Below are 13,137 nucleotides of genomic sequence, written 5' to 3'. Positions count from 1 at the left end.
TCTTTGTTCCCCGCCAAGCTGAGCTCTGTCGTCCGGGGGCTCAGCAACTCTCCCTCCCTTTGTCCTCCAGCCTTCTCGCTTTCGGAGCAGAGCTGTTAACTTATGACCTCCCGGACGCTAAGTCGCGCTTGCTGTCAGAACACATTCCGTCAGGCCCCTCCGCTTTTGCCAGCCAGACTCAGGGGCTCTGCTTGGCCGGGGAGCCGCCCCTCCGCCCCGGCTCCCTCCCGCCAGTCCGTGGAGCGCGCACCGCCTCGCCGCCCTTCCTACCCTCTTTCGTGGGCCTCTCGTCTGCTCTTGGCTCCAGAGACTCCGTTCTGCTAGTCTTCTGGCAGTTTTCTGGGTTATTTAGGCAGGTGTAGGTGGAATCTAAGTGATCAGCAGGACGCGTGGTGAACCCAGTGTCCTCCTAAGCCGCCACCTTCCAACCTCCGCCTGCATTCTTAAACTTATATTCACATTTCTAAGTTTAATCAACTTAACTTGATTAAATGTAGAAGCCTGTACTTTCTAGCACCTCCTGCCTTCTGGAAAGCATTATCTTCAAGTATACAGAATAATTGCATCTTCTGATTAAAATTATGTTGGGTAGACTTACTTCACATACGTATAACTACCTTCAGGGTAAATCTTTACATATCAAGTGGAAGGTAAGTATATGGATAACCCTAGGTCAATCTGGCTTTTTTTTAACCAGAATCACCTAATGCAAATGACAATTCAATCCATTTACTCAAACAAATATTTATTGAGCTACTACTCAATAAATAGGACCTGTATCAGGTCCTATAGGTTGAATACTGTATGAGTTTCAGAGAGCTAGTATGGCAAATGACACACACAACAGAAATTTATTCTCTCATAGTTATGGAGGCCAAAAGCATACTCTCTCCTAAGGCTCTAGGAGAGAATCCTTCCTTGCCTGTTCTAGGTCTGGTGGCTCCAGGTATTCCTTGGCATGTGGCTGTATAACTCTAATCTCTGCCTCTGTCTTCACATGGACTTCTCTACTTTGTGTTCTATTTTGTCTCTTATAAGGACACTTGTCATTGGATTTGGGCCCACCCAGCTAATACAGGATGAGTAGTAAGTTAAGGAACTTACTTGTACTTGCAAATACTTTTTTTTTTGTAGGGGCAGGGAGAGGGTGGAGGGGATGTCATCATTCAAATTACTACAGATACTATAGTGAGTAAAGCCCCTCCCCTCATAGAATTCGTAGTCTAATGGAAAAGACAGGTTACAAAAAAAGTGATTTCAGTAAAGCATGATAGAAATGTATTGGTAGAAGTAGTCCAAGAGCTATGGGAACAGAAGTCTGGGGTCCTAATTAAATCTAAACAAGCATAAAAAGCTTCCCAAATGATGTGATGTTCACATAGGAGGATTAAATAGGAATTGGCCATGAAAGAAAGCTTGGCACATTTTAAGGAACTGGAATGAATTCAACACAGAGAACGATAAGAGATTAATCTGGAGATATACATTTAGAGTCATTTGTAGAGAGCCATGTGAGCAAAGTTAAAGACTATAGACTTCATCCTGAGATAGAGTCAGCTCTGTGATTGGCCAACACTGATATAATAAGGCAGAAATTATCTCTGTCAGGACCCAGAGGAGCAACACAGGTCCTGAGTGTTCCTCTTACTCCCATATGGCAAATCTTGCTCTTCCCAATATTTGTAGCTTTTATGGATAACATAGTACCATAGTAAAATAGCTTTGAAAGATTGTGGGAAAAAAAAAACATTTAATTCAAAATTCTCATTTTACAGACATGAAGCCAAGGTCAGGCGAGGCTAATGATTTTTCTAGGACCCACAAAAAAGCTGGATCTAGCCATTTGTTCTATTAGCGAAAATGGTAGTGTAAAATACTGGCAATAGCATGGGCCTGGGGCCTGACAAATGGGGATTGGATTGCTAGCTTTCCAAGTGGTACAAGAAGTGTGACCTCAGCAAGTAATATAACCACCTATACTAGGAATAATAGTAGTACCTACCTATTAAGACTATTGTGCAGATAAATTTGATAATGAATTTGAAGCACTAAACATAGTGCTAGAAGATAATTTAGTATGAAATAGATAGTGACTGTTGTTGATGATGATATTTCTAATGTTTTCATATTCATCCCAGCGCTATAATCCATGGCACTTTACTCCCAGTATATAACGGTGCATGACATCATACACTCTTATTTCAAATAACTTATATATTTATATACAATTGAACCTTAAACAATGCAAGGGTTAGGGATACCAATAACCCCCTTGCCCCATCCAGTCCAAAGTCTACACATAACTTTCGACTCCCCAAAACTCAACTTCTAATAGCCTACTGTTGACTAGAAGCCTTACCAATAACAAAAACAATTAACACATATTTGTATGTTATATGTATTATATACTATATTGTTACAGTAAAGTAAGCTAGAGAAAAGAAAATGTTAAGAAAATCATAATAGAAGATACACTCACAGTATTATACTGTATTTATCAAAAAACATTTACGTGTAAGTGGAGCCATGCAGTTAAAACTTGAGTGTTCAAGGGTCAACTGTATGCCAATCTCCAAAGAAGAGTGTTTAGGATTTCTAGCACAGAAGTTTAAGAAACAATTATACAGGCATATGCATTTTTCAAAGTGACACAACTGCCTATTCTGATATTCTATTAAAATTTCAATTGAAGCAAAGTTCATAAATATATAATCATAAGTGTGAAAATGAAGGTATATTAGTAAAAATAGCAGTTTGCTAAGCGATTGTTTAAGGTAAACAACACAGTGTTCTATAACAAAGTAATCTGAGTCTCAGAAGGTCCAATTACATAATCTTCCCTGTCTGAACTTTGAATATACGGTCTCAGTAAATTACTTGCTACCTGGCTACTGTGAAAGTACAGTCTCCAGATTTAAAACTCTTGAACTATATTATATATTTTACAAATACAGCAGTTGCTAAGTAAATGTTTTCTTTTTAAATGCCATCTTCTGTATCTTCAAAAATTAATGTTATTTTATGTTTTCTGTAACATCTATCCCTTATAATTTGTTATTCAATAATTTTCATGTGAAATGTGACATTTTAGAGCACTCATTAATTCCTGCAATATCAGTGTTATTTTGAAGATTAGGAAATTCAGTGAGGACCTAATAAAAAATCTTCAGCACATTATTTATTAGATAAGATGCAACCCTTTACCTTGTTTCTGCACAGATTATGAGCTGAAAGAAATAGATGCCTGAAAATATCTTAATTAAATCATAGTGAATAAAATCTAATTCGAAGGTTTAATAAATTTCTTACTGAAAACTGAACATAAATGACAATTGTTTTTATTTACATTTAGGTTTCTTAAAAAGCCTCTTAAATGTTGTGACTGGTTTCTTACTTAACAATAGCTTTTAATGCTCAAAAATTCCCTAGTAGACATGTCATTTTTATGAGGAAGCTATTACTCTGGATATAAATTTGCACATAGTGTATATTGCCTACTTGATTCCCAGAAGAAGAACTATTTTTGTGAAAGTCTTAAAGTACTCAAGTGTAATGAATTATTATGGTAGAGAATTAAATGGTTTGTTTTTCAGTTATATTCCTTTTTTCAAGTTTATTTATGTGTTTTGAGAGAGAATGAAAACATGTGCAGGGGAGAAGCAGAGAGAAGGAAAAAGAGAGAATCCCAAGCAAGCTCTGCGCTGACAGGGCAATAAAACTCACGAACCCTGAGATCATGACCTGAGCCAAAACCAAGAATCAGAGGTTTGGGGCGCCTTGGTGGCTAAGTTGGTCAAGCATCTGACTTCGGCTAAAGTCATGATCTCACAGTCCATGAGTTCAAGACCCATGCAGGGCTCTGTGCTGACACCTCAGAGCCTGGAGGCTGCTTCAGATTCTGTGTCCCCACCTCTCTCCAGCCCTCCCCCACTCATGCCCTGTCTCGCTCTGTCTCTCAAAAATAAATAAATGTTAAAAAAATTACAAAAAAAAAGCGTTGGAGGCTTAACAGCTGAGCCACCCAGATGCCCCATGTTTTTCAGTTATATTATTTGATACACTTTTCTACATATAAATTATTTGATTAATAGATTTTTATAGTAATAAAAATAAAGCTTTATTCAAGTGAAAGGATATTAAAGGGACTGTTTGATTCAATATTTTAGAGTATTGTCAAATAACTGAATTATTACTTAAAGTTATAGCATAGGAAGGGGAAATGAAACATAAAACTTAACCTTGAATTCTAGAGATGGTCATGTGTGAAGTCAGGCAAGTTCTTTACCTTCTGTGGGCTTCAGTTTTTTACTTCTATTATGAAGCAATTGTTCATATCCCATTCACCCATTCAATAAAAAGTATTTCTTATTAAAACTTCAATAATACAGGGGTGCCTGGGTGGCTCAGTTGGTTGAGCGTCCAACTCTTGATTTCAGCTCAGGTCATGATCCTAGGGTCATGGGATTGAGTCCTGCTTGGGATTCTCTCTCTCTTTCCCATGCCCTTCTCCTGCTCATGCCCTTCTCTCTCTAAAATAAAAAAAAATTGTGCTTGCTTCGGCAGCACATATACTAAAATTTTTTAAAAAAATAAAAAATTAAAAAACTTCAGTAATACATAGAATAAGAAGTGCTAATGAATTAATTGAAGTAATGTATTTTAGAAGGTTGCCTAAGCAGTAGTAAAACATGCATCCCATGTAATTTTTATAGGTTTGTCAATGAAAGAAATATGTTGTTACCATATGTTATCTAGTTTTTTCTTCAAAAAAGGAAGCTTTCAAATGTCATTTTTAAAATTACTGCTAAACATCTAAGAACTTCCTATGTATATCCTTGTCCTATAAAGTGTAAGTTCCTAACTTTAATGTTTGAATTAATCTCTATGAAATATAAAAAAGGTCATTCTTAAAACGAATTATGCAATAGTCTTTCCACTTTGTTGAAAGAGACATCAAAACAGTGCATAAAGCCTGGTCTCTTGATTCAAGTGTTTAAGGAAATAAATTAGCAATAATATAAACAAAATCCTTTAAGTCTATTTGCTGATTTAAATTTGCAACAAATACTTAATCTTAAAATGTGGGATACTAAGAATCCATCTATTTTATTGGTACTTTTGTAAAAACAAAAACAGAAAAGGAAAGGAAAGGAAAGGAAAGGAAAGAAAAGAAAAGAAAAGAAAAGAAAAGAAAAGAAAAGAAAAGAAAAGAAAAGAAAAAAGAAAAGGGCTATGTTGTGGGTTATGACCTCCATCTTCAGCCCTTATTTTGGTTTGTGTGCTAAATAAAGGCAAATATGGTGGACATTTTTTGGCATCCATCACCATATTTTCAAGCATATACCAACTTGTAAAATAATTTTCTTAGTGAAATGTCACCCAGGGAAATTTTAATATTGTATTTGTGTTTCAGCTTCTGACATGGCGGCTGAACAGGGACAGATTCTCGTGATAGCCACCGCAGCTGTTGGGGGATTTACTCTCCTCGTCATTCTTACTTTGTTCTTCTTAATCACTGGGAGGTAACGGAAGCATACCAGATTATTTCCAAGATTTGTGAATAACCATTCTCTTATAATACTGTGTATTCATATGCTTTCAAATGTAGCAAACTATGAGAGAAAAAGGGATCAGGGCAGGCTGCTCTGACTGAAGTTTATATGATAACAGAACCACCATGTCCAATTCTCTGTATCAATAGGCTTCGAAATATGTAAGCAACTAAAGACGTGATAGAAACACTTTGAAAGCTATGAAAGATAAATTCTTACTCGATAAGTTTTTCCTTTACCACGTTCAAATTACACCATGAAAGAGATCTTTCCTGGAGAAAAAAAAAAAATCATTCAACAGAGAATTTATATAAAAGTTTTCTATAAATTTAGTGTTATAGAATGTGTTCTATTTATTCATTAAATGTTGAATGGATGTATATTAGAATTACATTAATTGGTTTTATAAATCCGGTATTTCTCCACTTTAAGGTAATAGGGGTGGAAATTTAAAGCAACAATAACGAACAGAGCAAAAGACCTAGATCTGAATCCTGACTAGCTGGTCAAAGTGCTTCGGGTATCTAAATCTTATATTGGCATTTTTGCACACATTTGATATAACAATGAATTAAAACCATTTATTGATTTTTAGATATATTAGATTGTTACCATGAGCCAGGTACTGACTGACTATACAGAGATGTGAGTAAAGGTAGTATGTATGAAATCATATAAAAGATTTTTTCTGTAACCCTTGTTATATAAGCCTTGTTATCAGGCCCAGACTTTTGTGAGAAACTGTGAATATATTCAGATCATATTTTTATTCCTACTAAGGAAAAAATAATTCTTTCTTGATTATCAATAGGGGCACAAAAGAATATCTCATGAATTTTCCTGATAATATGAAAAACACACATACTGCAAAGAAAACAATGTCATGATTTAAAAGTGCAATAAGAATACCAGCCAAAAAGTATGCATCTATGATGACACCAGCTAAAGTACACCGTCTCAACTGGAAAGTGTCGATATTTGATAATGAGCAGAAACAACAAATAGCTACTTTCAGGGGCAATAGTTTAGTGAATAAACAATAAAACACCTTTTTTTATTTATTTAAAAACTCTACTTACATACCAATATTTTATTAAAATTCACTTTTAAATTATAGAGGATATGCATGCATGGAAAATTATTATCTACAGTTTTAGAGCAGGGTAAAGGTATAGATCAATAAGTTCACAAATGTTTAGAAGTTTGGGTCCCTGCCTGACTGTAACTGCTAGCTATTGAAGGTGTCAGATCTAGGTATAACAAACCCACTTTGATAGAACTTACCAAGGAATAAAGAAACACATGAATATTTTAATATGGTTGAGTTGAAATGGTGACTTCTTTATGAAATTAATTGTAAAATGGACACATGTACCCCACGTTTACTTAAAATTTTTTATGTATAAATAGACATAGTATTGCTCTTGTAATAAATAGAGAGTGTCTCAGAGTCCCCTGTTTGGGGAAGCTGATTAACTGATAGCTATAGAGTGATAGCTATAGTAATAAGAAAAAAAAAATTGAAAGAATGCAGGAACACTGATAAATTAATCCTAATAAAAAGTGCTAGTTTGGGCATGCCATGGTGTCACCATCATATACTATTGCCCAGCACTCTCCTGTTTCTGTCTCTCTTTATACCTCATGCTAACCTCTGGCAGGTCCTTGCCATCATTACAGCTTTGGTACAACCATCTTTTACAGTGGGCAGAAAATAAATGTTGGAGTCTCTAAACCAACTAACCATCAGGTTGAAAACAAAATATGCAGTATGATATCCTTCAAATACCAAACGTGATCTACAAAATCCTTAATCACTAGCAGGGGAGAACTGGTTATAAAAACCAACAAACAAGCAAACCCTATGTATCCTAGTGGAGGTCTAAGCTTGTTTGAAAAACAAACAAAAAAATGTTAGAGTTCTTATGATCGTACCTATGACTCTCTTGCAAGAAGAAGGATTAGAATACAATTTTGGTACATATAAAGTCACAATGACAATTTAATTAGGTAAAAAAAAGAAAACATGCCAACACTTTATGTGTTGCTATGTGTTTAACAAACCTTATTAGAAAAATGTTAAGTGGAAGAAATAACTCTACTGTGTTTTCATTGCCATTTATAACCTAAGTGCTGCTCATGCATTGTGAGTTTGGGGGCATTGATACCTTGATAATATTCTATTTATCATGGAGTTGCACATAATTTAAAGGCACTCCGTTTGGGGCCCAGAAAGATTATTCAGTTGTTAAAGTATGATGGGGACCTATAAGGTGATTCTAACTCCAAAGTCACAAATTATGTCAACTAGACTGTGATAATTTATATATGATGGTTAATTTCATTCAAAAATATTATTTTTTTCTTATTTGAAAGTACTCTTGAAGAACTGTGGGGTACTTTCTCATGTATGATTTTATTTAAACAGCAGGGCCTCTTTTATCCTCAATTTTTTGAAAAAAAAAAGCCTCTAACTTTATAATGGAAATTGATTTAAATGATGTTTCATTTAATAGTGAGTCGATATATGGCACAATCAGATGTAACTTTTAAGTTACAGTTATGTGTATTTGTAGAATATGAGTTAAGGCTTTATTTCCTCTTTGAGTATTTCAGCAGTGATTTAAATGGCACACATACACATGTGGAAAAGCATTTCATTAAAATATCAGAAATTATTGCCTCAACACATAAATGTGGGAAGCTTTAACGAAGATATTACAGGCATTGTAGGCTAAATCAATTTGGCCTAGTAAACTTGAGAGATGGGCTCAAAAGTTATCTTTATTTTTGATTTCTGAAGCAGAATTATCTTTAAAAGATAATTTAATGGTAAAGAAAAATTTGTACTAAATTATTTTCAGCTTTTACTTCCATGTTTTCCAATTTATATGACATTAGAAAGTAATATTCTTCAAACTGGGGAAGACTACTTCAGTTACATAAGATTTAAAAAATTCATTTTTTAAAGCACATAATATACTTTAAGCACATAATAGAGGAGTATTCATTGGAAATTATTCTATAAAAACTGTAAGACATTTCTGAATAAATACTCAACTGGCCTTAGGGTTTGAAGATAAAATCACATTGAAAGATTGGATGATATACCACAGATGTAGTCTGTTTAACCATTTGGAATTAGAAGTTTGATGCATTGTCAAATCACATGGATGCTGGAGAATTTATTCATGTTGCAGAAGTCATGCGAGATAAGCATCTTCTCTTTCTCAGAGAACAATTATCCCAAGAGAGAACAGAACATACCTTTACAAAATTCTGACATAAAAAGAAAGCATGTTCTTTAGCAATGAAACTAGAAAACAGTTGTCTAAATTTCTGAGATTCTGACTCAAAAACATTTTCTCATTTTGACTTTTAATGCTTTCTACCAGCTCCAGCTATTAGAAGTTCTATAAGGAAGCATGTGATGGTTATTGCTGATTATAGAATATTCTCTAAGATTCCTATCATTCAAACCAATCAATCCACGTGAGAGTATTTTATTCTTATCTGGGATTAATTCTGATCTATACAAAAAAAAAAAAGAAACTTGTGATATAAAGATATTCTTAAACATGGCCTTTGTGATAACTTGGCCTACTGGTGATAGGTAATTTAGTTGGTTTTGGTTCTCATCCAGCATAATTCTAAAACTAAGATTCTGCTTACCCTTTTCAAAGGTGCCAATGGTACATCAAAGCTAAAATGAAGTCAGAAGAGAAGAGGAGAAACCACTTACAGCAGAATGGGCATTGTAAGTAGTACAGTGACCCTTCCATTATTTTACATTTCTGTAGCCCTCAAGAGTTCATTTTAAACTTGTATCCACTGAGTTGAGAAAACCTGAAAAAATGTACTTCCAACCTTTCAGCATTAAGACTTTTCATCTGGATTCCAGGTTTGTTGGTGGAAATTGCACCTGCTTCTCATTAAATGATAGTACTTTTTTCCTAATTCTGCTTGCTGGAAAACACGAAGGCTGAATATGCTAAAAATACAAGATAACTGCTTATATCTAGTTATTTACCATTCACAATGACTCCTGAATGCAAGTTGGTTTAATTTAGTGGAGCATTAGCCATAGAAATATTAGGGAACTTTTATTCCTTCTTGTAGGGCTGTCATTTAAACATATAACAAATCAATTTACAATTCATTAACACTAAAAAAGAAAATCAGCTCTTTAACTTTTAGAATATGTATGAAATCCTTGAGCTGACTACAAGGTTATATTCATTTGTAGAATCTCTTCCCAAGCAAGCTATAATTACCACTATAGTTGGTTTGATAATTGCCACCCTCTCCTCCCCAACACCCACCTCCACCTCCACCTCCAAATGGCAAACTACTTTGTCAAGACGGTTTCTCTGTCGTGAGATGCTGAATTAACATCTCAGAAAGGGATGTTCTCTAATTAACCACAGTGTAGAAATAATGTGTGAGGCAAGCTGTTTAACTCTTTCAACTCATTTTTTTACTTCAGATTGAGCAAAAGGAGTAAGAGACTTTTCAATCTATATCACTTTCTGAAGGAGGCAGAAAGGATTTAAGTGAGGAAATTACAAACTAGAGGGACGGTTTAGGGCTATTTCTAAGGCTCACAGGATTTGTCAGTGGTCTGAGGACTATCTGTATTAGGATGTTCCATGTTCACTAGCCAGAGTTCTGACTCAGAAGGTGCATGGTAGGGCCAAGACATACGCATTTTTAGCAAGGTGTCCCTGGCTGCTCTTTTCTTACAATACGTTTGAGGTTCACTGCACTGGCAGAGAAGGGAAAGCTAAGACAGCCACTGCCAGCCATGGGATGAGCTGGAAATGCTGCGAACAGATGCAGAAACCTGGACCCAAACACCTGGATAGATGACATATGCTGAGCAACCTTAAGACTCACTGCAGGGCATTTAGTACTGAAATGCAAAGGAAAAAGATGTTCCTGAGGTATTTTATTATCTGCTTTCCAACTAGCAGTTTTTGCATAAACTAAACCAGATGGGCCCAGCAAGAAGCAATGAAAATAACCTAAGACAGCCAAGAAAGTAAAAGAAAGATAACAAACCGAGTTTTAAGAAACCATGGGTAAGTTAAATAAGTAACCAGATAGTCGACATATATTGTGTTTACAAGAAAAAAGAAGGTGATGTTAACACCACATATCCAATTAGATACAACTAATCATCTAATAGTAGCCACTGGATTTGAGTTTATAGAGTATTCATTCTGAAACCACAACTCCCATTAAGTAAAAAAGTATCTGCAATATGAACCAGAGGTAAAGATTATCTGTTCTCTTTTCCTCCAATCTAAACTTTGGAAGTCACATAAAGCATAGTATTTCAGAATCATTGTCAGGCCTAAGTATACCTAGAATGCTTTGCTGATGATATTTGGGGAAGTACTAATATTTTCATTGTTGTTCATCTGGTAGCAGAAGACAGTAGGCAAAAAGTAATGAAAGGGGGCAACAAGTGTAGAGGAACTCATGAAGCAAATTCTGCTGACAATGGACATTTCAGCACCTCCTCTAAACTCACTTCATTAGCTTTTATTTGTTTGCTTTTGAAATTTTCTTGCAAGAGCATGTTTCTAAGGAATCCTAGCCAACAAATAACTTGGGGTATGATGCAGCTGTCAAACTCTAAAGCAACAAAACCAAGTATCATTTATTCACTATGCCACAAATTTGCATTGATCTTTTAATCCCTACTAATTCATATTTAATAAAGGTTTGCTGTGTGATTATTACCTGTACAACCATACCTAAGGTATTTGGAAAGATACAAAGATGTATAAGAAATGATCTCCTGTCCTCCGGGAGCCAGAAATCTGTTGGAAAACAGAAACCTACCAGCAAAACAGAGGAATATCTACACACAGTCTGTGATTTCTTCAGATACTGAAAGAAGTGGCAAATGAAAAAATAACCACACATTCAAGTTTTCCAGCCATCCCTGTTTGTCATCTGAGTGCAAAGTGTCCAGGAGGGACACCAACAGGCTTGCTCATTTTGGCAGAAAGGGTTTTGGGAGAAAGGCTTATGCCTTTTCCCCCCATGTCCTGAGCTAGATCAAGTACAAAATGTATGGGTTATTTGTGAATTAGTGAGCTGATTAAACATTTTGCAGAAATATAATAAATATGTTTTCTGGAACCTGTCAGCTCACTCTCTATTAAACCACCAGGTCATTTTACATTAACAGGTAAATAAATTTTTGATTCCAAGTACTCAGTTCTTTATTGGGGGGTGAGGAGGAGTGGGACAGAAAGAAAAGAGAATTGAAGTAACTAACAAGAATGATGACTTTAATATGTCAATCCTTGTTTAAACATACACAAGATGTGTAATCACTAAAATACTTTTAAACTAAATCAATCTTTTTTTTTTTTGTTGGTTTGCAGTACGCTTCCCAGGAATTAAAACTTACATAGATCCAGATACATATGAAGACCCATCCCTAGCAGTTCATGAATTTGCAAAGGAGATTGATCCCTCAAGAATTCGCATTGAGAGAGTCATTGGGGCAGGTAAACATAAAATCTGTACTTTTGAAGATATGATTCCTTGATGGTTTTGTAGCTAGGTTATCAACATAATATTTTAAATCTTAGCAGTTTTAGTCTTGAAAAATTTCAAGAAAGGAGAAGTAAAATTATCTTCTATATGCTGTTACTTTTTTAAGTATGTAAGCACCTAAATTCATTTTCTAAGCAAACGTCATTTCTAACTCCTGTAGTCTTCTTTCAGTATGGAGGTAACTTACAATGAAACTAGGGTCATACAGGAATTCATTTTGAAGATTAACTTCAGGAGTTTTTCATAAGTTGTTAAAGATTTACTGAGGCCCTCAGGGTACCTGGGTGGCTCAGTTGGTTGAACATTCGACTCTTGATTTCATCTCAGGTCGTGATCCCAGGGTCATGGGATTGAGCCCTGGTTGGGTTCCTTGCTGAACGTGGAGTCTGCTTAAGATACTTTCTCTCTCTTTCTCTCTCTGCCCCTCTCCCCAGCTTGTGCATTCTCTCTTTAAAAAAAATAAATTAAAAATAAAATAAAATAAATGATTTACTCAGGCCCCAACATCTATAGATATATAGTATAATTAGTGTTCATATTGATGACTGGCTCTGCAGGATCCAGAAGTATTCTAAAAATCATTGAGGGTAAAATTAGCTTCAGTATAGTTTTATATCATTTCAATGCTAATTAGTGATTTTCCCTATGTAGAATGTTCAAACAGAACACTATTTTATTCAGCTCTCCTATATAAATACAAAACTATTGTGAATTAGTTCCCAAGACCTTATTCTGTTCATACTTATGACAGAGGCTAAGTTGGTATAACAAAGAGACCTCAGCATATTTATTCTTCTTTCAAGTCCTTGACCTAAGGAACAGTCCATGTTAGCAGAGGAATGATCATTCAGGAGGTCTTGAAAGGACCCAAGTTCCTTGTACTGTTTGCTCTGCCTTTCCTTAGTGTGTCATCTTCCTCTGAATGGTCAAAGCTGGGACACCAATGCATCTGCCTTCCAACCTGTGAGAAAGAAAAGGAAAGACTTCAGTCTTTTTTTTTTTTTTTTTT

The 13,137-nt window shown here is 35.2% G+C and overlaps 1 protein-coding gene across 7 annotated transcripts in view; it reads left to right on the top strand.

The window, feature by feature from the left end:
• The window catches only part of EPHA6 (EPH receptor A6), an 872,130-nt gene that overhangs the window by 615,405 nt on the left and 243,588 nt on the right, over window positions 1–13,137 (top strand). For all 7 annotated transcript variants that reach the window (XM_058731672.1, XM_058731667.1, XM_058731668.1 and 4 more), the window contains 3 exons: window positions 5,414–5,522; window positions 9,236–9,309; window positions 11,954–12,079. In XM_058731672.1, the coding sequence (XP_058587655.1) occupies window positions 5,414–5,522; window positions 9,236–9,309; window positions 11,954–12,079 (309 nt within the window). The remainder of the gene's footprint in view (window positions 1–5,413; window positions 5,523–9,235; window positions 9,310–11,953; window positions 12,080–13,137) is intronic.

Source organism: Neofelis nebulosa, chromosome 5, assembly GCF_028018385.1.
Source record: "Neofelis nebulosa isolate mNeoNeb1 chromosome 5, mNeoNeb1.pri, whole genome shotgun sequence".
NCBI lineage: Eukaryota > Metazoa > Chordata > Mammalia > Carnivora > Felidae > Neofelis > Neofelis nebulosa.
The sequence above is the reverse complement of the archived record's forward strand: the minus strand, read 5'-3'. Positions and strand labels throughout refer to the sequence as shown.